Genomic DNA, 23,687 nt, shown 5'->3' on the forward strand with positions numbered 1-23,687 from the left:
AAAAAACCTGCTGCAAAAAAGCAACAACAAATTTACACTGTGCAACAAAGAAAATAATGCATGATAATGCATCAAAACAGGAATTGTCAAAAGAACATAATTTTTTTATAAACCAAAAACAAAATCTTTACTTAAAATTGCCTACTATATCTCCCTGTGTATACATACAATATTATATAAATATGAGTTTCAATTATCTTTTTATTATTACTTTCACTTTAACTAAATTTTCCAAAACTATTTTTTTTTTTTCAATAAAGACAATATTTTTTTCAATTAGTAATATATTTTTTCTTTACAAAATTCCATCTTAAAAACTACCTAAAATAGATTCTCTCCAACCATGAGAGCGGATGAACAAATCAATCAATTTGTCGAAGGTCTTGGACCAGGCCAATTGGTTGGGCGCCAAGTACTAGGTGCTCCCTCGTTGGGTGATATACAGTTATCGTTGTGTTATCAGAAAAATTGCCTAGAAGTAGAGGTTATTAGAGCAAGAGGTTTACAGGTAAGTGGTAATTGCATGATACGGAAAATTAGGATATTTAATCAAATTGTTTTTTTTTCTCCTTTTCAGCAAAAACCCACCTCGAAAATGTTACCAGCACCATATGTCAAAGTTTATTTAGTTTCGGGTAAAAAATGCATGGACAAAATGAAAACTTCCACGGCTCGCAGAACGCTGGAGCCACTGTATCAACAGCAATTGGTGTTCCAGAATTGCAATACAAAAGGCTGTATTTTACAAGTGAGTGGATAAGAAATATTTAAATTTTTCTATAGAAAGAAGAAAAGATTTTTCTCAGTGTTAAAAAACACTGAGAGATTTGCCACAGAACATTTTCTTTGGGCTAAACCAACGCTGAGAGATTTTCTATAGAATGGAGAGAGATTTTCTACTGAAAATTTTCTCTGCGTTGACCCAACATAGTTGGATTTTTTTATAGAAAGTTTTTTTTATAGAAAATTTTGTCGGTGTTGACCCAACCCAGTTGGAATTTTCTATAGAAAATTTTCTCTGTGTTGACCCAACACAGTTGGAATTTTCTATAGAAAATTTTCTCTGTGTTGACCCAACACAGTTGGAATTTTCTATAGAAAATTTTCTCTGTGTTGACCCAACACAGTTGGAATTTTCTATAGAAAATTTTCTCTGTGTTGACCCAACACAGTTGGAATTTTCTATAGAAAATTTTCTCTGTGTTGACCCAACACAGTTGGAATTTTCTATAGAAAATTTTCTCTGTGTTGACCCAACACAGTTGGAATTTTCTATAGAAAATATTCTCTGTGTTGACCCAACACAGTTGGAATTTTCTATAGAAAATTTTCTCTGTGTTGACCCAACACAGTTGGAATTTTCTATAGAAAATTTTCTCTGTGTTGACCCAACACAGTTGGAATTTTCTATAGAAAATTTTCTCTGTGTTGACCCAACACAGTTGGAATTTTCTATAGAAAATTTTCTCTGTGTTGACCCAACACAGTTGGAATTTTCTATAGAAAATTTTCTCTGTGTTGACCCAACACAGTTGGAATTTTCTATAGAAAATTTTCTCTGTGTTGACCCAACACAGTTGGAATTTTCTATAGAAAATTTTCTCTGTGTTGACCCAACACAGTTGGAATTTTCTATAGAAAATTTTCTCTTTGTTGACCCAACACAGTTGGAATTTTCTATAGAAAATTTTATCTGTGTTGACCCAACACAGTTGGAATTTTCTGTAGAAAATTTTTTCTATGTTTGTTCCCAACAAAGTTGGAATTTTCTATAGAAAATTTTCTCTCTGTTGACCCAACACAGTTGGAATTTTCCATAAAAAATTTTCTCTTTGTTGACCCAACACAGTTGGAATTTTCTATAGAAAATTTTCTCTTTGTTGACCCAACACAGTTGGAATTTTCTATAGAAAATTTTATCTGTGTTGACCCAACACAGTTGGAATTTTCTGTAGAAAATTTTTTCTATGTTTGTTCCCAACAAAGTTGGAATTTTCTATAGAAAATTTTCTCTCTGTTGACCCAACACAGTTGGAATTTTCCATAGAAAATTTTTTCTATTTGTCGACCCAACACAGTTGGAATTTTCTATAGAAAATTTTCTCTGTGTTGGCTCCCAACACAGTTGGAATTTTCTATAGAAAATTTTCTCTTTGTTGACCCAACACAGTTGCAATTTTCTATAGAAAATTTTCGCTGTTTTGGATCCCAAAACAGTTTGAATTTTCTATAGAAAATTTTCTCCGTGTTGGGTCCCAACACAGTTGGAATTTTATATAGAAAATTTTTTCTGTATTGGCTGAACACAGTTAAAATTTTCTATAGAAAATTTTCTCTGTGTTGTCCCAACACAGTTGGAATTTTCTATAGAAAATTATCTCTGTGTTGACCCAACACAGTTGGAATTTTCTATAGAAAATTTTCTCTGTGTAGGGTCCCAACACACTTGGAATTTTCTATGGAAAATGTTCCCTCTGTTGACCCAACACAGTTGGAATTTTGCATAGAAAATTTTCGCTGTGTTGACCCAACACATTTGGAAGTTTCTATAGACAATTTTCTCTGTGTTGATAACATATTACCTGTGTGTTGCATACTTTTAGGCGTACGTTTGAAACATCTGTTATACCACTTTCCCTCCTTTCTTTTTCCAGGTTACCGTTTGGGGCGATTACGGCCGCATCGAAAAGAAAGTCTTTATGGGCGTTGCCCAAATAATGCTCGATCAAATCGATCTCTCGAATGGCATTGTGATTGGCTGGTACAAACTATTCGGCACCACCTCACTGGTCAGTTGTCCTGCCAATACAGGTTTATCTAGGCGCTCATCACTAGCATCGCTTGAATCACTTAATTTAAAATTTTAAACAAATGAACAAAACAACAACAAAATTTAGACAAATTTCCCCCCTATTTACATCGAACACCCATAACACGCTAGTAGTAGTGCCAATCTAACACTTCCATACCTACCCACACTAAACCAAAAGATCTTCACCCAGCATTATGGCATAATTTCGAAAAAAAGAGCCATAGCATTGTTATTGTTTTTCTCTTTATTAATTAATTACACCAAAGTTATTTGCATTAAGTAATCCATACAAGAAAAAGCAGAAGAAACAAAACATATTTACCCCTATACATATACATATATCTACAAACATTCCACAAAGTAGTTTTGATTCCAATCAACCTTTACAAAAAAAAAAAAAAAAACAAAAAAAAAAAAGTTATCCACAAGTTTTAGAAATGCGTTACTGTTTGAAATTCGAGTATTCAAGTTATGGTTATGCATACCAAGTTCTATATACATACATACACACATATATTTAATGAAAAAATAACCAAGGCGCCTATTTATATATTTTTAAAGTAAATACCACATTCCTCCTCACCTTGTTATTTATATCTACCAAACCCATAATCCACCAAGTAAACAAACAAAATCTACATATTTTTTGGCATATGAAAAGACAAAAACGAAACCTAGCTAGACAAAATTTCAAATAGTAAAACCAAAATAAATTCATCTACATACAACGTAGTACATTTTAGGTATGTTTCTTCACCTTAATTCTTCTTATCTCTACTTTACTTGTTCACTGTAATTATATCTCCCTTTTTTTAAAATAATAATAAGTTTTTATTTTTGTAATATTTTAAATTGAAATTTTGTAAATATTCCACCAATCACTTGTTTGGAAATGTTAAAGCAAGTTTTTTAAAAATTTAATAGTTTTTTCTAGTTTTTATTATTTTGCTTAATGCATGCATAGATTTGAATTTTTTATATTTGAATTTTTTATATTTTTTAATTAAATTTGAAAAAAAGTAGAAAAGAAGAAGGTCGTCTTTATAGACGAGCTGATGGCCGTCTCTATACACGAGCTGAAGGTCGTCTTTATAGACGAGCTGAAGGCCGTCTCTATACACGAGCTGAAGGTCGTCTTTATAGACGAGCTGAAGGTCGTCTTTATAGACGAGCTGAAGGTCGTCTTTATAGACGAGCTGAAGGTCGTCTTTATAGACGAGCTGAAGGTCGTCTTTATAGACGAGCTGAAGGTCGTCTTTATAGACGAGCTGAAGGTCGTCTTTATAGACGAGCTGAAGGCCGTCTCTATACACGAGCTGAAGGTCGTCCTCATAGACGAGCTGAAGGTCGTCTTTATAGACGAGCTGAAAGTCGTCTTTATAGACGAGCTGAAGGTCGTCTATAAAGACGACCTTCAGTTCCTCTATAAAGACGACGACGAGCTGAAGGTCGTCTTAATAGACGAGCTGAAGGTCGTCTTTATAGACGAGCTGAATGTCGTCTTTATAGACGAGCTGAAGGTCGTCTTTATAGACGAGCTGAAGGTCGTCTTTATAGACGAGCTGAAGGTCGTCTTTATAGACGAGCTGAAGGTCGTCTTTATAGACGAGCTGAAGGTCGTCTTTATAGACGAGCTGCTGAAGGTCGTCTTTATAGACGATCTGCTGAAGGTCGTCTTTATAGACGATCTGCTGAAGGTCGTCTTTATAGACGATCTGCTGAAGGTCGTCTTTATAGACGATCTGCTGAAGGTCGTCTTTATAGACGAGTTGAAGGGAGCCTTTACAAACGAGCTGAAGGGAGACTTTATAGATGAACTGAAGGTCGTCTTTGTAGACGAGCTGAAGGTCGTCTTTATTGACGAGCTGAAGGTCGTCTTTATAGACGAGCTGAAGGTCGTCTTTATAGACGAGCTGAAGGTCGTCTTTATAGACGAGCTGAAGGTCGTCTTTATAGACGAGCTGAAGGTCGTCTTTATAGACGAGCTGAAGGTCGTCTTTATAGACGAGCTGAAGGTCGTCTTTATAGACGAGCTGAAGGTCGTCTTTATAGACGAGCTGAAGGTCGTCTTTATAGACGAGCTGAAGGTCGTCTTTATAGACGAGCTGAAGGTCGTCTTTATAGACGAGGCCGAAGGTCGTCTTTATAGACGAGAGCTGAAGGTCGTCTTTATAGACGAGAGCTGAAGGTCGTCTTTATAGACGAGAGCTGAAGGTCGTCTTTATAGACGAGTTGAAGGGAGCCTTTACAAACGAGCTGAAGGGAGACTTTATAGATGAACTGAAGGTCGTCTTTGTAGACGAGCTGAAGGTCGTCTTTATTGACGAGCTGAAGGTCGTCTTTATAGACGAGCTGAAGGTCGTCTTTATAGACGAGCTGAAGGTCGTCTTTATAGACGAGCTGAAGGTCGTCTTTATAGACGAGCTGAAGGTCGTCTTTATAGACGAGCTGAAGGTCGTCTTTATAGACGAGCTGAAGGTCGTCTTTATAGACGAGCTGAAGGTCGTCTTTATAGACGAGCTGAAGGTCGTCTTTATAGACGAGCTGAAGGTCGTCTTTATAGACGAGCTGAAGGTCGTCTTTATAGACGAGCTGAAGGTCGTCTTTATAGACGAGCTGAAGGTCGTCTACAAAGACGACCTTCAGCTCGTTTGTAAAGGCTCCCTTCAACTCGTCTATAAAGACGACCTTCAGCAGATCGTCTATAAAGACGACCTTCAGCAGATCGTCTATAAAGACGACCGAGCTGAAGGTCGTCTATATAGACGAGCTGAAGGTCGTCTTTATAGACGAGGCCGAAGGTCGTCTTTATAGACGAGAGCTGAAGGTCGTCTTTATAGACGAGAGCTGAAGGTCGTCTTTATAGACGAGAGCTGAATGTCGTCTTTATAGACGAGAGGTGAAGGTCGTCTTTATAAACGAGAGCTGAAGGTTGTCTTTATAGACTAGAGCTGAAGGTCGTCTTTATAGACGAGAGCTGAAGGTCGTCTTTATAGACGAGAGCTGAAGTCGTCTTTACAGACGAGAGCTGAAGTCGTCTTTATAGACGAGAGCTGAAGGTCGTCTTTATAGACGAGAGCTGAAGGCCGTCTTTATAGACGAGAGCTGAAGACCGTCTTTATAGACGAGAGCTGAAGGTCGTCTTTATAGACGAGAGCTGAAGGTCGTCTTTATAGACGAGAGCTGAAGGTCGTCTTTATAGACGAGCCGAAGGTCGTCTTTATAGACGAGCCGAAGGTCGTCTTTATAGACGAGCCGAAGGTCGTCTTTATAGACGAGCCGAAGGTCGTCTTTATAGACGAGCCGAAGGTCGTCTTTATAGACGAGCCGAAGGTCGTCTTTATAGACGAGCCGAAGGTCGTCTTTATAGACGAGCCGAAGGTCGTCTTTATAGACGAGCCGAAGGTCGTCTTTATAGACGAGCCGAAGGTCGTCTTTATAGACGAGCCGAAGGTCGTCTTTATAGACGAGCCGAAGGTCGTCTTTATAGACGAGCCGAAGGTCGTCTTTATAGACGAGCCGAAGGTCGTCTTTATAGACGAGCCGAAGGTCGTCTTTATAGACGAGCCGAAGGTCGTCTTTATAGACGAGCCGAAGGTCGTCTTTATAGACGAGCCGAAGGTCGTCTTTATAGACGAGCCGAAGGTCGTCTTTATAGACGAGCCGAAGGTCGTCTTTATAGACGAGCCGAAGGTCGTCTTTATAGACGAGCCAAAGGTCGTCTTTATAGACGAGCCGAAGGTCGTCTTTATAGCCGAGCCGAAGGTCGCCTTTACAGACGAGCCGAAGGTCGTCTTTATAGACGAGCCGAAGGTCGTCTTTATAGACGAGCCGAAAGTCGTCTTTATAGACTAGCCGAAAGTCGTCTTTATAGACTAGCCGAAAGTCGTCTTTATAGACGAGCCGAAAGTCGTCTTTATAGACGAGCCGAAAGTCTTCTTTATAGACGAGCCGAAGGTCGAACTGAACGTCGTCTTTATAGACGTCTAAAAAGACGAGCTGAAAGGAGTCTTTATAGACGAGCTGAAGGGAGACTTTATAGACGAGCTGAAGGGAGACTTTATAGAAGAGCTGAAGGGAGGCTTTATAGATGAGTTGAAGGGAGCCTTTATAAACGAGCTGAAGGAAGTCTTTATAGACGAGCTGAAGGGAGACTTTATAGATGAGCTAAAGGGAGACTTTATAGATGAGCTGAAGGGAGCCTATATAAACGAGAGGAAGGAAGTCTTTATAGACGAGCTGAAGGTAGTCTTTATAGACGAGCTGAAGGTCGTCTTTTTTATAGACAAGCCGATGTTCGTCTTTATAGGCTAGCCGAAGTTCGTCTTTATAGACGAGCCAAAGACGAACGTCTTTATAGAGAAGACGAAGTTCGTCTTTAAGACGAGCCGAAGGTCGTCTTTATAGACGAGCCAAAGGTCGTCTTTGTAGACGTGCCGAAGTTCGTCTTTATAGACGAACCGAACTTCTTCTTTTTAGACGAGTCGAAGGTCGTCTTTATAGACATAGAGGGTCACCTACAGGGGTCTTCTATACATAGAAGACCTCCTACAGGGGTCTTCTATAGAGAGAAGACATCCTACAGGGGTCTTCTATAGACAGAAGACCTCCTACAGGGGTCTTCTATAGACAGAAGACCTCCTACAGGGGTCTTCTATACACAGAAGACCTCCTTCAGGGGCCTTCTATAGATAGAAGACCTCCTAAAGGTGTTATATATAAGTAGATGACTTTCTGTTGATAGAGTTAGTCATGGTTTAATAGAAATGAAGGCTAGGTCAAAAGAAATATTTGCTATGTTAAAGACAGTCAGGACCGCTGTTTGGTACATATCATATATCTCCATTTATATTATAGAGGCTTTGAAGTGTTATGGGAAAAGTCCCGAAGAAGGAAAGTCCAAAACATTTTGAATTGTTTTATTTGTAATATACTTTTTTATATTCTTGCTTTTTTCACATATTTTTTCTATTTTAAGTTTTTTCTTACACCTTGGTAAAGTTGAATTTCCAAATGTATTACGAACACACAGCTTGTTTAGAATCACATTGTTTTTTCAATCAAAACGTTTTGCAACAAATTTCATTAGCTTGAACCATTCCTGCCATTAAAATTGTTGCCAACAGTTTGTTAACCCTACTTTGTAGATAGCTAACGCCAAAAATTAATTGTTGCTCTTACCCCAAAACCCCCCCTAATTGCCATTCAATTAATCAAACCTAACACCATTTTAACATTAACATAACTAATTCATTTTATTTTATTAAACTAAATGTCGAGATAACAACAACAATTTCATTATATCATCTAGAAAAATATTCATGAACAAATAATTTAAATTAAATTCATATTGATTACAGCAAAAAAAAAACATTAGTTATAAAAAATGGCTAGAAATGCTAAAAGAGTCTACAATAATGAAAATTAGTCTTATAATAATATAGATAACCAAGATTAGCATCAAACAAAAAATGCTATTAATTACATCAATACTTATATTCTTCATCCCGAAAATTAGCCAAAGTTCAAAGGTTACAGAGAGTTACCCTTACAAATAGATCCCGTTTAGAGCAGCAGAAACTTAAGAAACAAATCAAATCGACATAGTTTCCCATTGATATTTTATTTCCATTCCAAAACAAATGATGAATTGTGTTTTTTAATGAATTTTTAAATTCTTAGGGTCGTCCTTGTGTTTGGTTAGCTGGCGATGCCATACCGGAAGAAGAAGAAAATCAATGAAAATAACCAAGAAACACAAAATGAATAAATGTATGTTTGTAATAAAGAAAGAATGGGGTCACCATTGTAAGTAATGGTTGTGAAGGATGCAAACAAACAACACTACACTTTCAAAACCACCAACATACAACCAAATAAACAACATCAGCAACCACAACAACTACAACAAACAATCAACAAAAAGGGTTGTTATGCCACTCAAACACTAATCAAAATACAATGAAATCTCCTAAAATGATGGCAAAACGAACTTCATTTCACATCAACACAACACATCCTTTTCAGGACAACAAACGAACAACACATACAGCGTAATTTACATTTTATACACCCACACACGTACATACATACGTACATTATTTTACAAACAGAAACGAGGATAACGTGAGTTATTTTTATGATTTCTTATTTCATTGAAGTTTCCTGTATTAGCTAGAAAAACAACGGAGCACCTTGTTTATAAAGCACACCAAAAGATTTTTTTAAGGATTTACCATATTTTAGTAATTAAATTGTTTAAAAATAAAAAAAAATAATTATATAGATAAATCAAGGTTTCCTTTATAAATATTTTGAAAAATTCAAATAAAATTTAATATATAATAATTGCTAACTTTTTAAATATATCGTATATGTACATATGTAACACAATTTATAATTTAGTTTTAAGTATTTCTTATAATAATACTGAATATTGATTTGTATTCTAAAAATGTACAATTACACTGTGCAACACTGAAAATGCAAACAAATTATAGTGGGCATTTTCTGAAAGTACATATTGAGACTACAAAACTCCTAGTTGGGTTTTGTTTTTTTAGATCTATACCGGGCTAAAACGACCTTTTTCGATTGATCCGGGCTTTATCTCAGAAACTAATAAGAATTTTCCTTTGTGGTCATCAGCAATAGAAAAACCACACCCTGCGCATCAAAATTTATAAAATAATGAAAGTTTACATAATTTCTGGAATTATGGTCAGTAACAGCCAAACTATTGAGATATGAACCAAGTAGCCTTTCGCAAAAAAATCCAAATAATATGCTCAGCAATTCTTCAGAATATTCTGAAACTGTAAAACACTTATTTCATGTTGTGTAGGCGGTAGTTCATACCACACTTTCTACAAAACATATTTCAAACAACGTTCACACAGGCTGTTTATTCTCATATTTGAAATTTCAATGCATTGCACAGTAGATCCACCCATTGGCCAAAAATAAAAAAAATTAATGTCAGAATTTTGGTACACTCTGACAGCTATGACATGGACCTTTATAAAAATATATTATTTTTTGTTTCATTCGAACGCGATATTTGTAAGAATAGCTTCAAAAGTCGGAATATTTGACTAATATGTTTTGTTGCGAATACAACCTATATTTTAAGTGCAAGTAAATATATTCAAAATATCGCGAAACTAATAAGTATAGCAAAATATTATAATGGATTTTGAAGGAGGAGGTAATAGCTTAATTTTCATTAAAAAATAGTGTTTAAGCGTGTTGTGGAATTCTAGTTAGCTGCATATTTTCTTAGCGTATTTTGTAATGCCAATTCAATCATATACTTAAATTTGACCTAAGGTTTTAGTCATGATGCGCACCAGTGCCCACCTCGGGTATACTTTTCCAAAGTAGGTCATTGGTTTAAGATTATTCAGTATTAAAATCAGCTGCCATCTAGTGCCAGACTATAAATGGTGGGTCGCTGACTAAACCTGGCCTAGAATAGGGTTTCTATGGATATATTAGCGTATAACTCTGTAATCAGACCACGTACATTAACATAATTGGCTTCAGTGGCAAGATGAAGAAATCTTCTTCCAAAGTTGTCTCACGTTGGCGTTACTTGCCTTCCAGGAAGAACGCTATAAGATCTATATTAAAAATTTTACCAATTTTCAGACAAAAATGTTGATTTTTTTAATCCGCTAAATTGGGTGGATTTTATGTTGTTTTGGAGATTGTTTTGTTTCCCCAAGCCCATTTTTTCATAATAAGATAATCTGGTCCTTTGTTCATGTCATTTTGTATTAACAGCATAAAACAATTCCTACCGTATACCCCCTCCAGAGGGGGAAAGGGGGGAGAATGTTACGCTCGTGGTTTCTTAAAACACTCTTCGTAGCAGCACAAAGCTGTAACCGACGTATTGGCTTGATTTTTTTGATTTTTTTTGGCCACTTTCACCATACAAGTGGATCCACTGTGCATAGGGGTTTTTTACAACTTTCGGACTGTTTTCCCAAAAAGTATGGACTCGTCACTAAAAAACTTTTACCGTTGTAATTGAGACAGCGATTGCAAGTTGCTTCAACAGAAATCAAATTTAGTCAAAAGCAGGTCTTAAAGTGAACTTATCCGAAATTTTGTGTGGGAGGTACCCGAAGGAATGGGTAAATATAATCCATATTAAAACCTGATATATATCTGGTAGATATATTAGGATGCATAAAGTATGGAACAAATGCGCACAATTTTTCCGAACATTTTTGAACTTTTGTGGGGGAGGTACCTGAAGGAGTGAACCGATATGGCTTATCTTCGAACCTAAACTAAGTTTGGACAAAATATTATGAAAGCCAAATTTTGGATCGAATCGGCAGATGGTTCGAGAGTTATCTTGCGCTCCAACCAGCACACACGGTGTCATAGGGGTTTTTTGAACCTTTCAGGCTATTTTCTCAGGAAGGTTTTGCTCCTGATAAAACTTGTACCGCCGTATGGGAGGCCGTAAATACAAGATGCTACAACAAAAATCAAAACGATTCGAGAGCAGGTCCTACACTGAACTTTTCCGAAAATTTGTGTGGGAGGTACCCGAAGGCGTGGACCGATTGAGTCCATATTGGAACATCACCTAAGTTTGGTAGAAATTTCACGATGTGCAAACTTTGGACCAAATCGGTTACTCCCTTCAAGAGTTATCGTGGGTACAAATTTTCCGAACATTTTCGAAATTTTGTGGGGGAGGTACCGGAAAAAGTGGACCGATATAACCCATCTTCGAACTTAAACTAAGTTTTTAACAAAATATTACCAATTGATTGACCCGTTCGAGAGTTATTGTGCGCTTCAGCCAGACAGACGGACGGACATTGCTCAATCGACTCCAATTTGTCTGAAACACATTTCGTCAAAACATACTTGGGGTCTAAAACCATTATTTCGATGAGGTACATTTTGCCCGTATGAAAGTGTATATACCCTTTCTAGCCTAAAGGCTGAGGGTATAATGAAGACACGTGTCCCGCCGTTTTTCCCTATCACTTCAACTTTCGCGGTTATGGGCCCCCAAAGACCTGAGGCTTTGATGTCAAAAAGGATAATTTTTGTCAGGCACATATCTTCTAAACCGCTAGGAATTTGAGTTTGCTCGTGGAAGCAAAGTTTAAGCTCTGGTCATACAATATAATAGTTGTGACCACATAAAATCCATTCAACTTCTTCAAGATCAAATAACAAACTACAAAAATGTTTCTTAGATCTCAATAAACAAGTTTCTAAAACATGTGAACTCTGTAGAAACGGTTATCAATGGCAAAAATAGCGAAACAAGTGCGATTTTATCCTCTTTTCTCGGTATCCGTTCCATAGCTACAAAAACCCTAGTAGGGTTTTATCATGTCAGATCCAGTTCGGATTTTTTGGCCTCATCTAAACCGGGCTAAAACTACAGTTTTTTTCATTTATCGGTCCTTTATCTCAGAAACCAATAAGAATTTGGCCTTGCCGTCTTTGCAATATTGAAGCCCTAAACTTGTAAAACTTATCTTTTGAACAGACCACATAAGAAAAATTCCATTTAGGGCATCAAAATCGATAAAATATAGAAAATTTTACATAATTTCTGAAATTATGGTAAGTATCAGCTAAACCATTGGGAGTTGAACCAAGTAACTCTTTGCAAATATCTTCCAAATAAAGTTCTCAGCAATTCTTCAGGACATTCTGAAACTCTAAAATGCTTACTTCATGTGGTTTCAGCGGTATTTTTCATCATGTCTTTTTCAACACATATTTCAAACACAGTTCACACCAAAAGTTTAATCTCGTATTTCGGATTTCACCATTTTATTGACATATTTATTAAATCCTCCTTGATAAATATACTGAAAACAGCGTGATAGAGGCATTTTACAGCAATGCTACGTTCTGAAGAGTTGTGTATTACATTCCAGAGAATATTTTGCTAAAAAACATTAAGAAAAAATTAACGGTTTTGGAGATATGCTGCGAAATGTATACAAATTATTGAAATTTTCGATATTTTATAAAATTTGAGGCAATAAATGTTGTTTTTCGAGTTCAGTATTTCTCCAAATATTTTATTCTAGTCCTTATCTACAAATTTGCCTCAGAGATCCGAAGACGATTCGCATTGGCTTCAGAGATATAGGCCAGAATTGCGTTAAAAAGTCAATATTTAACCATGTTTTAGATGGGGCCATAAAATCCAAGCTGGATCTGACACAACAAAACCCAACTAGGGTTTTGTCGTTTGGGTCTGTACTTTCAAAAAATCCTCAGCTCAAATTGTTTGCACAAGATTAACTTAAAAATTTTGTCAGTGTAATTTAGCAAAGATATCAGCAAACAATTTTCTGGAATATACAAAATATCTATAAACAGTTCTTAAATTCCAAAAAAAAAACCAAAAACTTTTGAAAATATTAGATTTTTATACTTTTTTCGCCTATTCTGGTCCACAGAATCCAACCGCCCAAAAATTAAGGATATAGTCAACTACAAAAAATTTACCCAAGACTTCAATAAACAAAAATGTACCTAAGATTTCAATAAACAACTTTCTAGAACATATAAAGATTCTAGGAACGATTCATCAAGCTCAAAATTCGATTATTTTAAATCATTCTTTCCTGTTCAGTAGGCCAATTCTGTAAGTTTTAACAACTTTCGATATTGTTTAAATTTCTTTGTAACAACAATAAAACAAACAAATTAAATTGTTGTAAAATAAACAATGAGTAAAGTTGTTAAAAAGTTACAGAATAGGCCTACAGATCCGTAAATAACAAACCTTTCAAATTTCCTTGAGTATTGAACAATTTGTTATTTCCACACCTGATCAGGGGGAACCATTAATAATAATTTTATTGTCTGCGAATTTCAGCTTAAAGAATCATTCTTAGAATCTTTATATGTTCTAGAAATTTGTTTAGTGAAATCTGAGGTACATTTTTGTAGTTAACTGCATCCTTAATTTTTGGGCGGTTTGGTATCTGTGGACGAGAATAGGAGAAAAAGGTATAAAAATCTAATATTTTCAAACGTTTTTGGCTGTTTTCGTATTTAAGAAGCGATCATAGACATTTCGCATGTTCCAAAAAGTTGTTATTGTGGTTGATTGTTTTCTTGAATTTTGAACGGTTTAATATCTATAGAGCGGAAACCAAGAAAAGAGGATAAAAATCGCATTTGTTTTGCTATTTTGACAATTAAGAACCGTTTCTACAGAGTTCGTATGTTCTAGAAGTTGGATACTTACTTAGCTGGCCCATTACAGAACATTTGTTCCATAGGCCGAACTAAGAAAAGATCTCCGTTTCTCTCTATTTGTTGCTTCGCACTCTGGAATACCGCGCCTTTTCATCTCATCGTCCACTTGTTTGCGCCATCTATTCCTTGGCCTGCCAATTCTGCGTGCACCGCCAAGCGGTCCGTATTTATACGCCTTTTTAGCGGGTTCATCATCGCTCATTCTTAAGATATGGCCTAGCCAACGCAATCGCTGCATCTCGATACGTTTAACAATATTGATGTCGTTGTATAGCAGATACAGCTCGTGGTTCATCCGACGTCGATATTCACCGTCAACGCTGATTGGCCCGTAGATCTTTCGAAGAATTTTTCTCTCAAACACACCAAGCACTGCCTAGTCTGCTTGCGCAAACATCCATGCTTCGGAAACATACATCAACACGGGTAGTATCAGTGTTTTGTAAAGCGTTATTTTTGTTTGACGAGTTGTTGCTTTGTTTTTAAAGTGCTTACTTAAGCCATAGTAGCATCTGTTGGCCAATACAATTCTTCTTTTTATTTCACAACTGATGTCGTTTGTAGTGTTTACGGCGGTGCCGAGGTATACGAAGTCTTTTACTACCTCAAAATTATAGGAACCAACTTCCACTGTTGGCCCGATTTCTATGGACGCATTGCGCGACGACTCCATTAACTTTGTCTTCTCGCCGTTTACCGCCAGACCCACTTTAGCAGATTCCCTTTCGACTTTTTCAAAGGTATCAGTTACTTCAAATTCAGACATGGCTTGGAATACCTTTGAACGCAGAGCATACAGTCTTATCTCCTTTCTTATGGACGGGGCACAGGATGATCAGGTTCCAATCGTAGGGTACTCATTCTTTCTGCCAGATGGTGCTAAGTTACTGATGAATACACCTTATCAGCGTGTCGTCTCCGGTTTAGAACAGCTCGGCTGGTAAGCCATCGGCTCCTGCTGCTTTATTATTCTTCAGCCGACTTATTGCTGCCTTGGCATCTTGGCTGGGCGGTATACATTCTTCGCCGTCTTCGCTACTATTAGACACCAACAGTTTGGAAAAATGCTCTTTCCATATCCTGGGCACACTATCTGTATCAGTTACCGAATTATCTTGCTGGTCTCTACAGGAGGATGTGCCTGTACCAAAGCCATCAGTTTGATGTTTCACTCTTTGGTAGAACTTTCGGACTTCATTCTGGCTCCTGTACATCTTGATTTTTTCACACTCTCGCGTTTATACGTTTTTCTTCTCTCTTTTTCTGCCGATACCTCTCTCGTGCGCTATGCGTTGCTCTTGATTGTAGAGTAGCCCTATATGCCGCATTTTTCTCTTCGGTAGCAGCACGACACTCCTGATCATACCATGGATTCCTTGGTGGAGGTCTCTGGTATCCAAGTATGCATTTTGCGGCTGTTTGCATGGAGTTGGCAATATTTTGCCATTGTACTGATTTGTTATCAGGACGAGGAGGACTTTCATTAAGCACTTGGGCTATTTGAGTGGAATATGCTGTGGCTATCTGTTGTGTTTGCAGCTTACCGATGTCCAACTTCCGCGTTGTATCTGTTCGTGCTTTATTTGCAACGTTTAGACGTGTACGTACCTTTGCTGCAACAAGGTAGTGGTCCGAATCTATGTTTGCACCTCGGAACGATCGTACATCCAACACGCTTGATGCATGTCTTCCATCTATCACAACATCATACATTTGATTACTTGTTCTTTGATCTGGAGACAGCCAGGTTTCCTTATGAATATCGAGATGCTTAAATCTGGTACTGCTATCTACCATGTTTCTTGCCGCTGCAAAGTCTATCAGCCTCATACCATTGTCAGATGTTTGACTGTGGAGACTGAATTTCCCGACTGTTGTGCCAAAGATATTCTTGTTTCCAATTTTGGCATTAAAATCGCCTAGTATAGTTTTGATGTCATGGGCAGGGCAATGGGCATAAGTTTCTTCTAAGCGCTCGTAAAATATATCTTTGGTCTGTTCGTCCTTGTCTTCAGTGGGAGCATGCGCGCAAATAAAGCCGATGTTGAAGAATTTAGCTTTTAATCGAATTGCAGCGAGTCTTTCATTCACTGGGGTGAAGCTGGAGACCAGGTGTTTTAACCTCCGACCAACTACAAATCCGCAACCAAACTCATGCTTTGTGTCATGGCAGCTATAATACAGTGCGTCACCTTTAGGTGTTGTTGTAACGCCTTTCCCGTTCCATCGTATTTCCTGTATGGCAAGTACATCTGCCAATGCGTAAACTGCACCTTCTCTATAAAGAGTGCGAACATTCCAGGTGCAGATTCGCAGATCATGGTCTTTAAACCGTTTGCGGGATTCGTCAACATTAGAGGGGTTTGTTTTCTTTTCTTTCGTTTTTTCATAGTAGGCTGCTTTTTCTAGGGGAGGGTTACTAACCCGACGCCCCAACCCGAGTTTTTAACGTTTTTATGGGTGAACGCGCGGCACATGTTAGCTCATTACCTTTAACGGGTGTTAAAGGCAGCTACCCCAGGTGACACCACGGGGTGGTCAGTGTCCACTTGAGATGAAAGATGGACCAATATAAATCCTGGACTTTGTCATGTTAAAGCCGGTCAGAACCGTTCCTTGGTATATTTCATCCCCTACGTCACCAAATCTTGGCTTCAGCTATGTTAAATTTTCAAAAATATTGCTCATATACACTTTGATACGACCAAAAATGTGCCTCATCAAAATAACGGTTTTAGACCCCAAGTATGTTTGGTATGGATATTCGTTTCAGACAATTTGGAGTCCATTTAGCCATGTTCGTCCGTCCGTCTGTCTGTCTGTCTGGCTGGTGCGCACGATAACTCTCGAACTAATCAACCGATTCGAACCAAATTTTGGGTATCGTAATATTTTGTCCAAACTTAGTTCAAAGTTCGAAGATGGGCCATATGGGTTCACTCCTTCAGGTACCTTCCCACAAAGGTTCTAAATTTTTCTGTAAAATGGTGTGAACGACAACTTTCGAAGGGAGCATATGGACTATATCGGTTCACTCCTTCGCACAATAATTCTCGCAGGGAGTTTCTGATTGATACAAACTTTGCACATGTGTCAGGTGGGAATATGGACTATGTCGGTTCACTCGGGAAGCTACCACACAAAATTCGGAAAAAGTGAAGTTTAAGGGCTCCTCTCGCATCGTTTTGATTATTTTTCTCAGTAGGTTGTTATAGCGGCCCCATTTACAACGGTAATTTTTCCCCGGAGTAAGTCAATATTTCCTGAGATAATGGTCCAAAAGCTCTAAAACCCTGCCTGCACATACTACAATAACTATTGTGCAAGATAACTCTAAAACTTTTCCAAAAGTTTCTTCTAAACTTAGGTTAACGTAATTTAATATTTCGAGTCCCTTATGAAGAAGTTTTGTTACTAAAATGTTTGGTATATGTCAATGATTTGCTATAACCCCACATTCCGTTACCTACAGATTTTGAAGCAAACAATCAATAGATTTTATATACGGCATATAATTACACTGTACAACACAAAAAATAATTACACGATAATTCGGCCAGATTATGAAAGAGGGCCGAAAAAAAGAAGACACGTGTATCGGCGTTTTGAAAGTTTACGTCGGGAAGTAACCTAAATAGGCGCGGCCATTTCTACAGGTTTTGAAATATTCGACATCAGATTCCTTGGAATTCTAGCATTTTAGGTATAAAGTGTCTTTGGCAATATTACTGACAACACTGAGGGATATCTTTTAATGAAAAAAATTATTCCGCATGCAAGTCACTAAACGGGTCTATCTGGTCCAAAAAACGTTAAAAAACTCCTTTAAAATGTGATCGTATCAGATAAAAATATTCTACAAAATTATTTGTCATAAAATTTTACTATAGGTCCCCGAATACACCAAAATTCTAAATCGTACCTAAACGCCAGGAATCGGCCAAAAATAAAATCACATTTTAGGGTTAATGTTGCACTTTATCTGAGTTTATTAAGTTTTGTCCCACAAAACTCTATTCTAGATATAAAACGTCAAAGACAAAAATATTCTCCATCAAATTTTAATTTAAATTTGCCAACAAAACACCCAAATATTTTTTGAATAAATTTGTTTTGTTCTTTTTTCGAGTTGATGCATGAAAGTAACATGAAATTTAGTTTTAGACGAAAGGTGTTAAAAGAAGAAATATTCTACACAAAATTTCACTCTAAGTCCCAGAACAAACCAGATATCTAAGAAAAATACTTTGTTAAGAAAATTACGGTACGAAATTAGCTATTATATGTAGACTTTTTGTTAAACTCTTAGACTCTTAATTAAAATTTATTCCATACTGAGTCAAAATCTCCTAAAATACTTAACTTTTTGGGGATTGTGTCACACATAATCTTCTGAAAGAATTTATTATGAAAAACATCAATAAAATATATATTTTGACCGCAAATAACGAAAATGTGAATAAAAACGGTAGAATACGGTTCTAAATCATATATAAAAAGCGAAGCTTCTGGAGATGTTAAATATTATAGCTACAAATTTCTTTTGTTCAAAGACTAATAGTGAAATTTTATTTGGGACATTTCTTCCTTTGGCACAATCACCAAAAAGTGAAGAATTTTAGCAGTTTTTGACTCCGTATGGAATAAATTTTAATTAAGAGTCTAAAAGTTTAACAAATAATTTCTACATATAATATCTAATTTTGTAACGTAATTTTCTTAACAAAGTATTTTACTTAGATATATAGTTTGTTCTGGACTTACAGTGAAATTTTATGTAGAATATTTCTTCTTTGAACACCTTTCGTCTAAAACTAAATTTCATGTTACTTTCATGCATCAACTCGAAAAAAGAACAAAAAAAAATTTTTTTCAAAAAATATTTTATTTTGTTGGCAAACTTGATGCATATATTTTCTTGATATATATTGTAAATATATATTTCATTTATTCGGCGACTTATATTAAAATTTGATGGAGAATATTTTTGTTTTTGACGTCTCCTATCTAGAATGAAGGCTTGTAGGACAAAACTTAATAAACTCAGATAAAGTACAACGTTAACCCTAAAATGTGATTTTTTTGGCAGATTCCTGGCGTTTAGGTACGATTTAGAGTTTTAGTGTATTCAGGGACCTATAGTAGAATTTTATGACAAATAATTTTGTAGAATATTTTGATCTGATACGATCACATTTTAAAGGATTTTTTTTTGCGTTTTTGAAAAAAGGCACCAAAAAGACCTCTTTAGTGACTCGCATGATGGTTAATTTTTTTCATAAAAAGATACCCCGCATTGTTGTCAGTAATATTGCCAAAGACACTTTATACCTAAAATGCAAGGATTCCAAGGAATCTGATGTCGAATATTTCAAAACCTGTAGAAATGGGCGGTACTTGCTACGCCTATTTCGGTTATTTCGCGACGTAAACTTTCATACACGTGTCTTCTTTTTTTCGGTCCTCTTTCATAATCTGGCCGAATTTTCTTGTAATTATTTTTTGTGTTGTACAGTGTAATTATTTGGCTTTATCTTTTTTTGTCAGTGGCTGCGGGTATAACTCCATCAGCACAGTTGACTGCTACTTTCTAACTTGTTGATTTGTTGTTTTGGTGCTCTCTCATCGTAAGAGGAAGTTAATTGAATTCTGAGTAATGAGCAATTATATTTGAAACATTCAATATTTTCAAGTATTTATTTTCGCTAATGTCTCCTTATAATATTTTTTTTTAAATACTAAAAATTATCGGACATAAAAAATATTTTATATGTATATATTATTTTTTTAATCAAAAAGTTAAATTAAAAATAATAAGAAAAAAATATTGCGAATCTAATAGGAGCATGTAAACAATGAAAACAAAATATTCTATTTTTTTAATTCTGTATAAAAGTATTAATATAGATGTAAAATATAATTCTTAAGCATTTCCAGCCATTTCTTGTAAAGTTTTTCAAATACATGTTGTTCATAAATATTTTTCTAGATTTTATTTGAAATTGATTTTAACTAAATATTTGTCCCTATAAATTATGCTAATGCCCTACTATGAACTTTACAGATGTCTGCCACTTAGCGACCTAATATTGGATAAAAAGAAAACCAATGAAAATTAGCGACGATGACAAATGTGATGATGATGGTGATTACAGAGATTTACCTAAAACTCATCAACACTGAGGCGATACCATGTTTGCAGCAGCAACAACAACAACACAGAGGATCAGTAAACAGAAAAGAAATATTTTTTTTATTTCTTCTTTCTACATAAAAGACGAAACCAAAGGACGAGCATTTCAACACATCCACATACATATTAACATAATAAATATAATCTAACAAATCAGGACATTTAAAGGTTTAAAACAACAACAACAACTCTAAGAAGAAGAAGAACAAACAAAACGGCTTAAAATAAAACAACTACAACATGAAAGAATCTTAAGAAACAACAACAAAGAAACATTTTGAAGAAAAAAACAAGAAAATTGCATTTAATACCACAAATTAAATTTAGTAAAAAAAATCAACAACAAGAACAACCTTGAAAAAAACAACATGAATGAATGAGTAAAAAAAATCTTCAAACAACAACCTTGTAATATATTAAATAAAAAAAAACATATTTGTTAAATTTAACTTAACAACTAAAAAAATATATAAATATATATAAAAAGAAAATCTTTATTACTCCTTGAGAAGTAAAACAAAATCAGAGTAAAAAAGAAGAAAATAATTTATTATTACCAAACAAGAAAACAAACCAAAACAAAAAATTGATAGTTAATATTTACTATTATTATTAAACTATAATAAAACCAAAACAAAATAATATAAATTATAATTACTACAAAAGAAAAATATATAATTTTTAAGTATAAATAATAAATACTAAAACAAAAAAAAATCTTTAACAAAAAACGACCATTCTTTAATGAACAAAGAAGAAAAACCAAATAACAAAAAAATATTATTATTATTATTATTAAAAAGAAATTATTATTATATTATTACTAAATATTAAATTAAAAAACCAAAAAAAGAACAACAACAAATAGCAAAAACAAAAACTAAACTAAAATGAACAAAAAATTTGCTAATTTAAAAACTAAATAAATAACTAAATTCTACTACAAAACAAACCACTCTCTGTAACACAACAAATCAGTCAGTCAGTCAGTTAGTCAAATATTATTTTCTCAGAAAACAAAAATAATTTAGTAAAAAAAAATAATAAAAAAATTAATTACAAAAACAACAAAAACATACTTTGTATATAGTTTATCCATACTAATCAAATAAATAGTAATTCAAGCAGAGTTTATATTAAATGCTAAAAAAGTATATATATTTATTATATATAATAAATAATACAGCTATTGATTGATTTCCTATTATTATTATAAATTTTGAAAATGACAAATAATTTATATTCAAATAAAATGTAATATAAATTCAAGATAAACTTTAAAAAAATACAATTCTATATTTCAATAACAAATCTTTGCTACTTCGCTCTATGGCAAAATATCATAAAATTTTAAATGAATTCCCAACGCATGCAAACTTATTACAAATTTTGGATCAAGTGACGTTTTCTTGAACATTGTTCTTGAAATGTCTCCGAAGAAGGACACAATTAGGTTTCAACTACCGGCGATATTTTTCTTTTTGGGGACTGCCCCACAATTAAACATAGCCCAAATATATAATGGCCTTTTTTGGACCTTTTTTTAGAGACTGTTCCTGTTTCCAATATATGCTCGTATAAGCAAGCATAAATATATATTGAGGCACATTTTGGATTTAGCTACCTTTTCGGGGAGATTTTTTTATTTACAAACAGTTCCGAAAATATTGTCGCAGTGTGTAATTTTGAGACTTTAAGAGGTTATCCCTAGTTGTGCAGATTAAAAAAATAATTTTTCATAAATTTTTCAAAGAAACTACCACTAATTTTAATACAGATTTTTCCTCCCTGAAATAGCGCATCTCTAGTTTTGTGGTAAATGTAAGAGCGTTTTGCGGTGCCAAGGATAGCTCAAAACCAGATGGGCCGATCTTCCTATATTTTTTGGTGGGCGTTTTAAAAACCTAATAATCTTGTCTTTAAGCGAAATAGAATTTAAACAAGTAAAAAAGTGTCAGTCGGCTTTGCCGAGAGAGATATACCCTCAGCCAATGTAAAGTGAAACTTTCTTCAATGGGCAGATCGAATGTATTAAGGGTCTCTTCAGAATTTTGTGGCCCTTTTTGAACATTTGAACTTGCCGACAAAAATGTGGAATTAACTGCACTTAGACACAAATGTTGAACTTTGTAAGGGAGTTACCCTTAGGGAGGACCGATATGGGCCATTTTAGAAGTAAAACTAAATTTTGTCAAAATATTAGAAGAACCCAAATTTGGACCAAATTGGTTCAAGTGATATCGTCCTAACATTTTAGTGACATTTTATTGGAGGAGAAGTACCGGAAGTTGTGGTCCGGAATTGCCCCATGAAACTAAGTTTGGATAAAATATGACGAACACCAAATTTTGGACCAAATCGGTTAAACAGTTCAAGAGTTATCGTGGGGTTGTTACAACTTCCGGGAAGTATGGACTTGCCTCTAAAAAAACTTTTACTGTCGTAATTGAGGCAGCGAATACAAGTTGCGCCAACAAAAATTAAAGTGATTCGAGAGCAGGTCTTAAAGTGAATTTATCCAAAATTTTGTGTGGGAGGTACCCGAAGGAGTGGATAAATATAGTCCATATTCGAACCTGATCTATATCTGGTAGATATATTAGGATGTGTAAAGTATGGGCCAAATCGGTCACTCCCATCAAGAGTTATCGTGCGCACAATTTTTCCGAACATGATTGAGCTTTTGGGGGGGGAGGTACCTGAAGGAGTGGACCGATATGGCTTATCTTCGAACTTAAACTAAGTTTGGACAAACTTTTACGAAGGCCAAATCTTGAACCAAATCGGCAGATCCGTTCGAGAGTAATGTTGCCCTCCAACCACAACACACGGTACCATAGGGGTATTTTGCAACTTTCAGGCTATTTTCTCAGGAAGTATGGACTTGCCCCTGATGAAACTTGTTCCGTCGTATGTTACAACAAAAATCAAAGCGATTCGAGAGCTCCTAAACTGAACTTATTCGTGGGGAGGTAAATTTTGTGTGGGAGGTACCCGCATGAGTGGACCGATTGAGTCCATATTGGAACCTAATCTAAGTTTGGTAGAAATTTAACGATGTGCAAAGTATGGACCAAATCGGTTACTCCCTTCAAGAGTTATCGTGGACACACATTTTTCGAACATTTTCGAACTTTTGTGGGGGAGGTACAGGAAGGAGTGGACCAATGTAACCCATCTTCGAACTTAAACTAAGTTTGGACAAAATATTACGAAAGCCAAATTTTGGACCGATTCGGTTGATCCTTTCGAGAGTTATCGTGCGCTCCAGCCAGACAGACAGACGGACATGGCTAAATCAACTCCAAATTGTCTGAAACACATTTTGTCCAAACATACTTGGGGTCTAAAACCATTATTTCGATGAGGCACATTTTGCCCGTATGAAAGTGTATATACCCCAGTGTTGCTGAATTT

General features: G+C 35.5%; 1 protein-coding gene across 4 annotated transcripts in view; it reads left to right on the plus strand.

Moving 5' to 3' along the window:
• Rim (Rab3 interacting molecule) overlaps positions 1-23,482 on the plus strand; it is a 282,788-nt gene extending 259,306 nt beyond the window's left edge. For 3 of the 4 annotated variants that reach the window (XM_073974159.1, XM_073974170.1, XM_073974180.1), the window contains 4 exons: positions 331-508; positions 578-748; positions 2,655-2,789; positions 20,142-23,482. In XM_073974159.1, the coding sequence (XP_073830260.1) occupies positions 331-508; positions 578-748; positions 2,655-2,789; positions 20,142-20,156 (499 nt within the window). In that variant the 3' untranslated portion in view covers positions 20,157-23,482. Of the gene's footprint in view, positions 1-330; positions 509-577; positions 749-2,654; positions 2,790-8,494; positions 8,939-20,141 lie in introns of all 4 variants that reach the window. The other variant, XM_073974149.1, reaches the window with a different exon arrangement.
• The last annotated feature ends 205 nt before the right edge of the window (positions 23,483-23,687 follow it).

The sequence above is a fragment of the Musca autumnalis genome, unplaced genomic scaffold, assembly GCF_047663935.1.
Source record: "Musca autumnalis isolate F117 unplaced genomic scaffold, ASM4766393v1 scaffold_1, whole genome shotgun sequence".
Lineage (NCBI taxonomy): Eukaryota > Metazoa > Arthropoda > Insecta > Diptera > Muscidae > Musca > Musca autumnalis.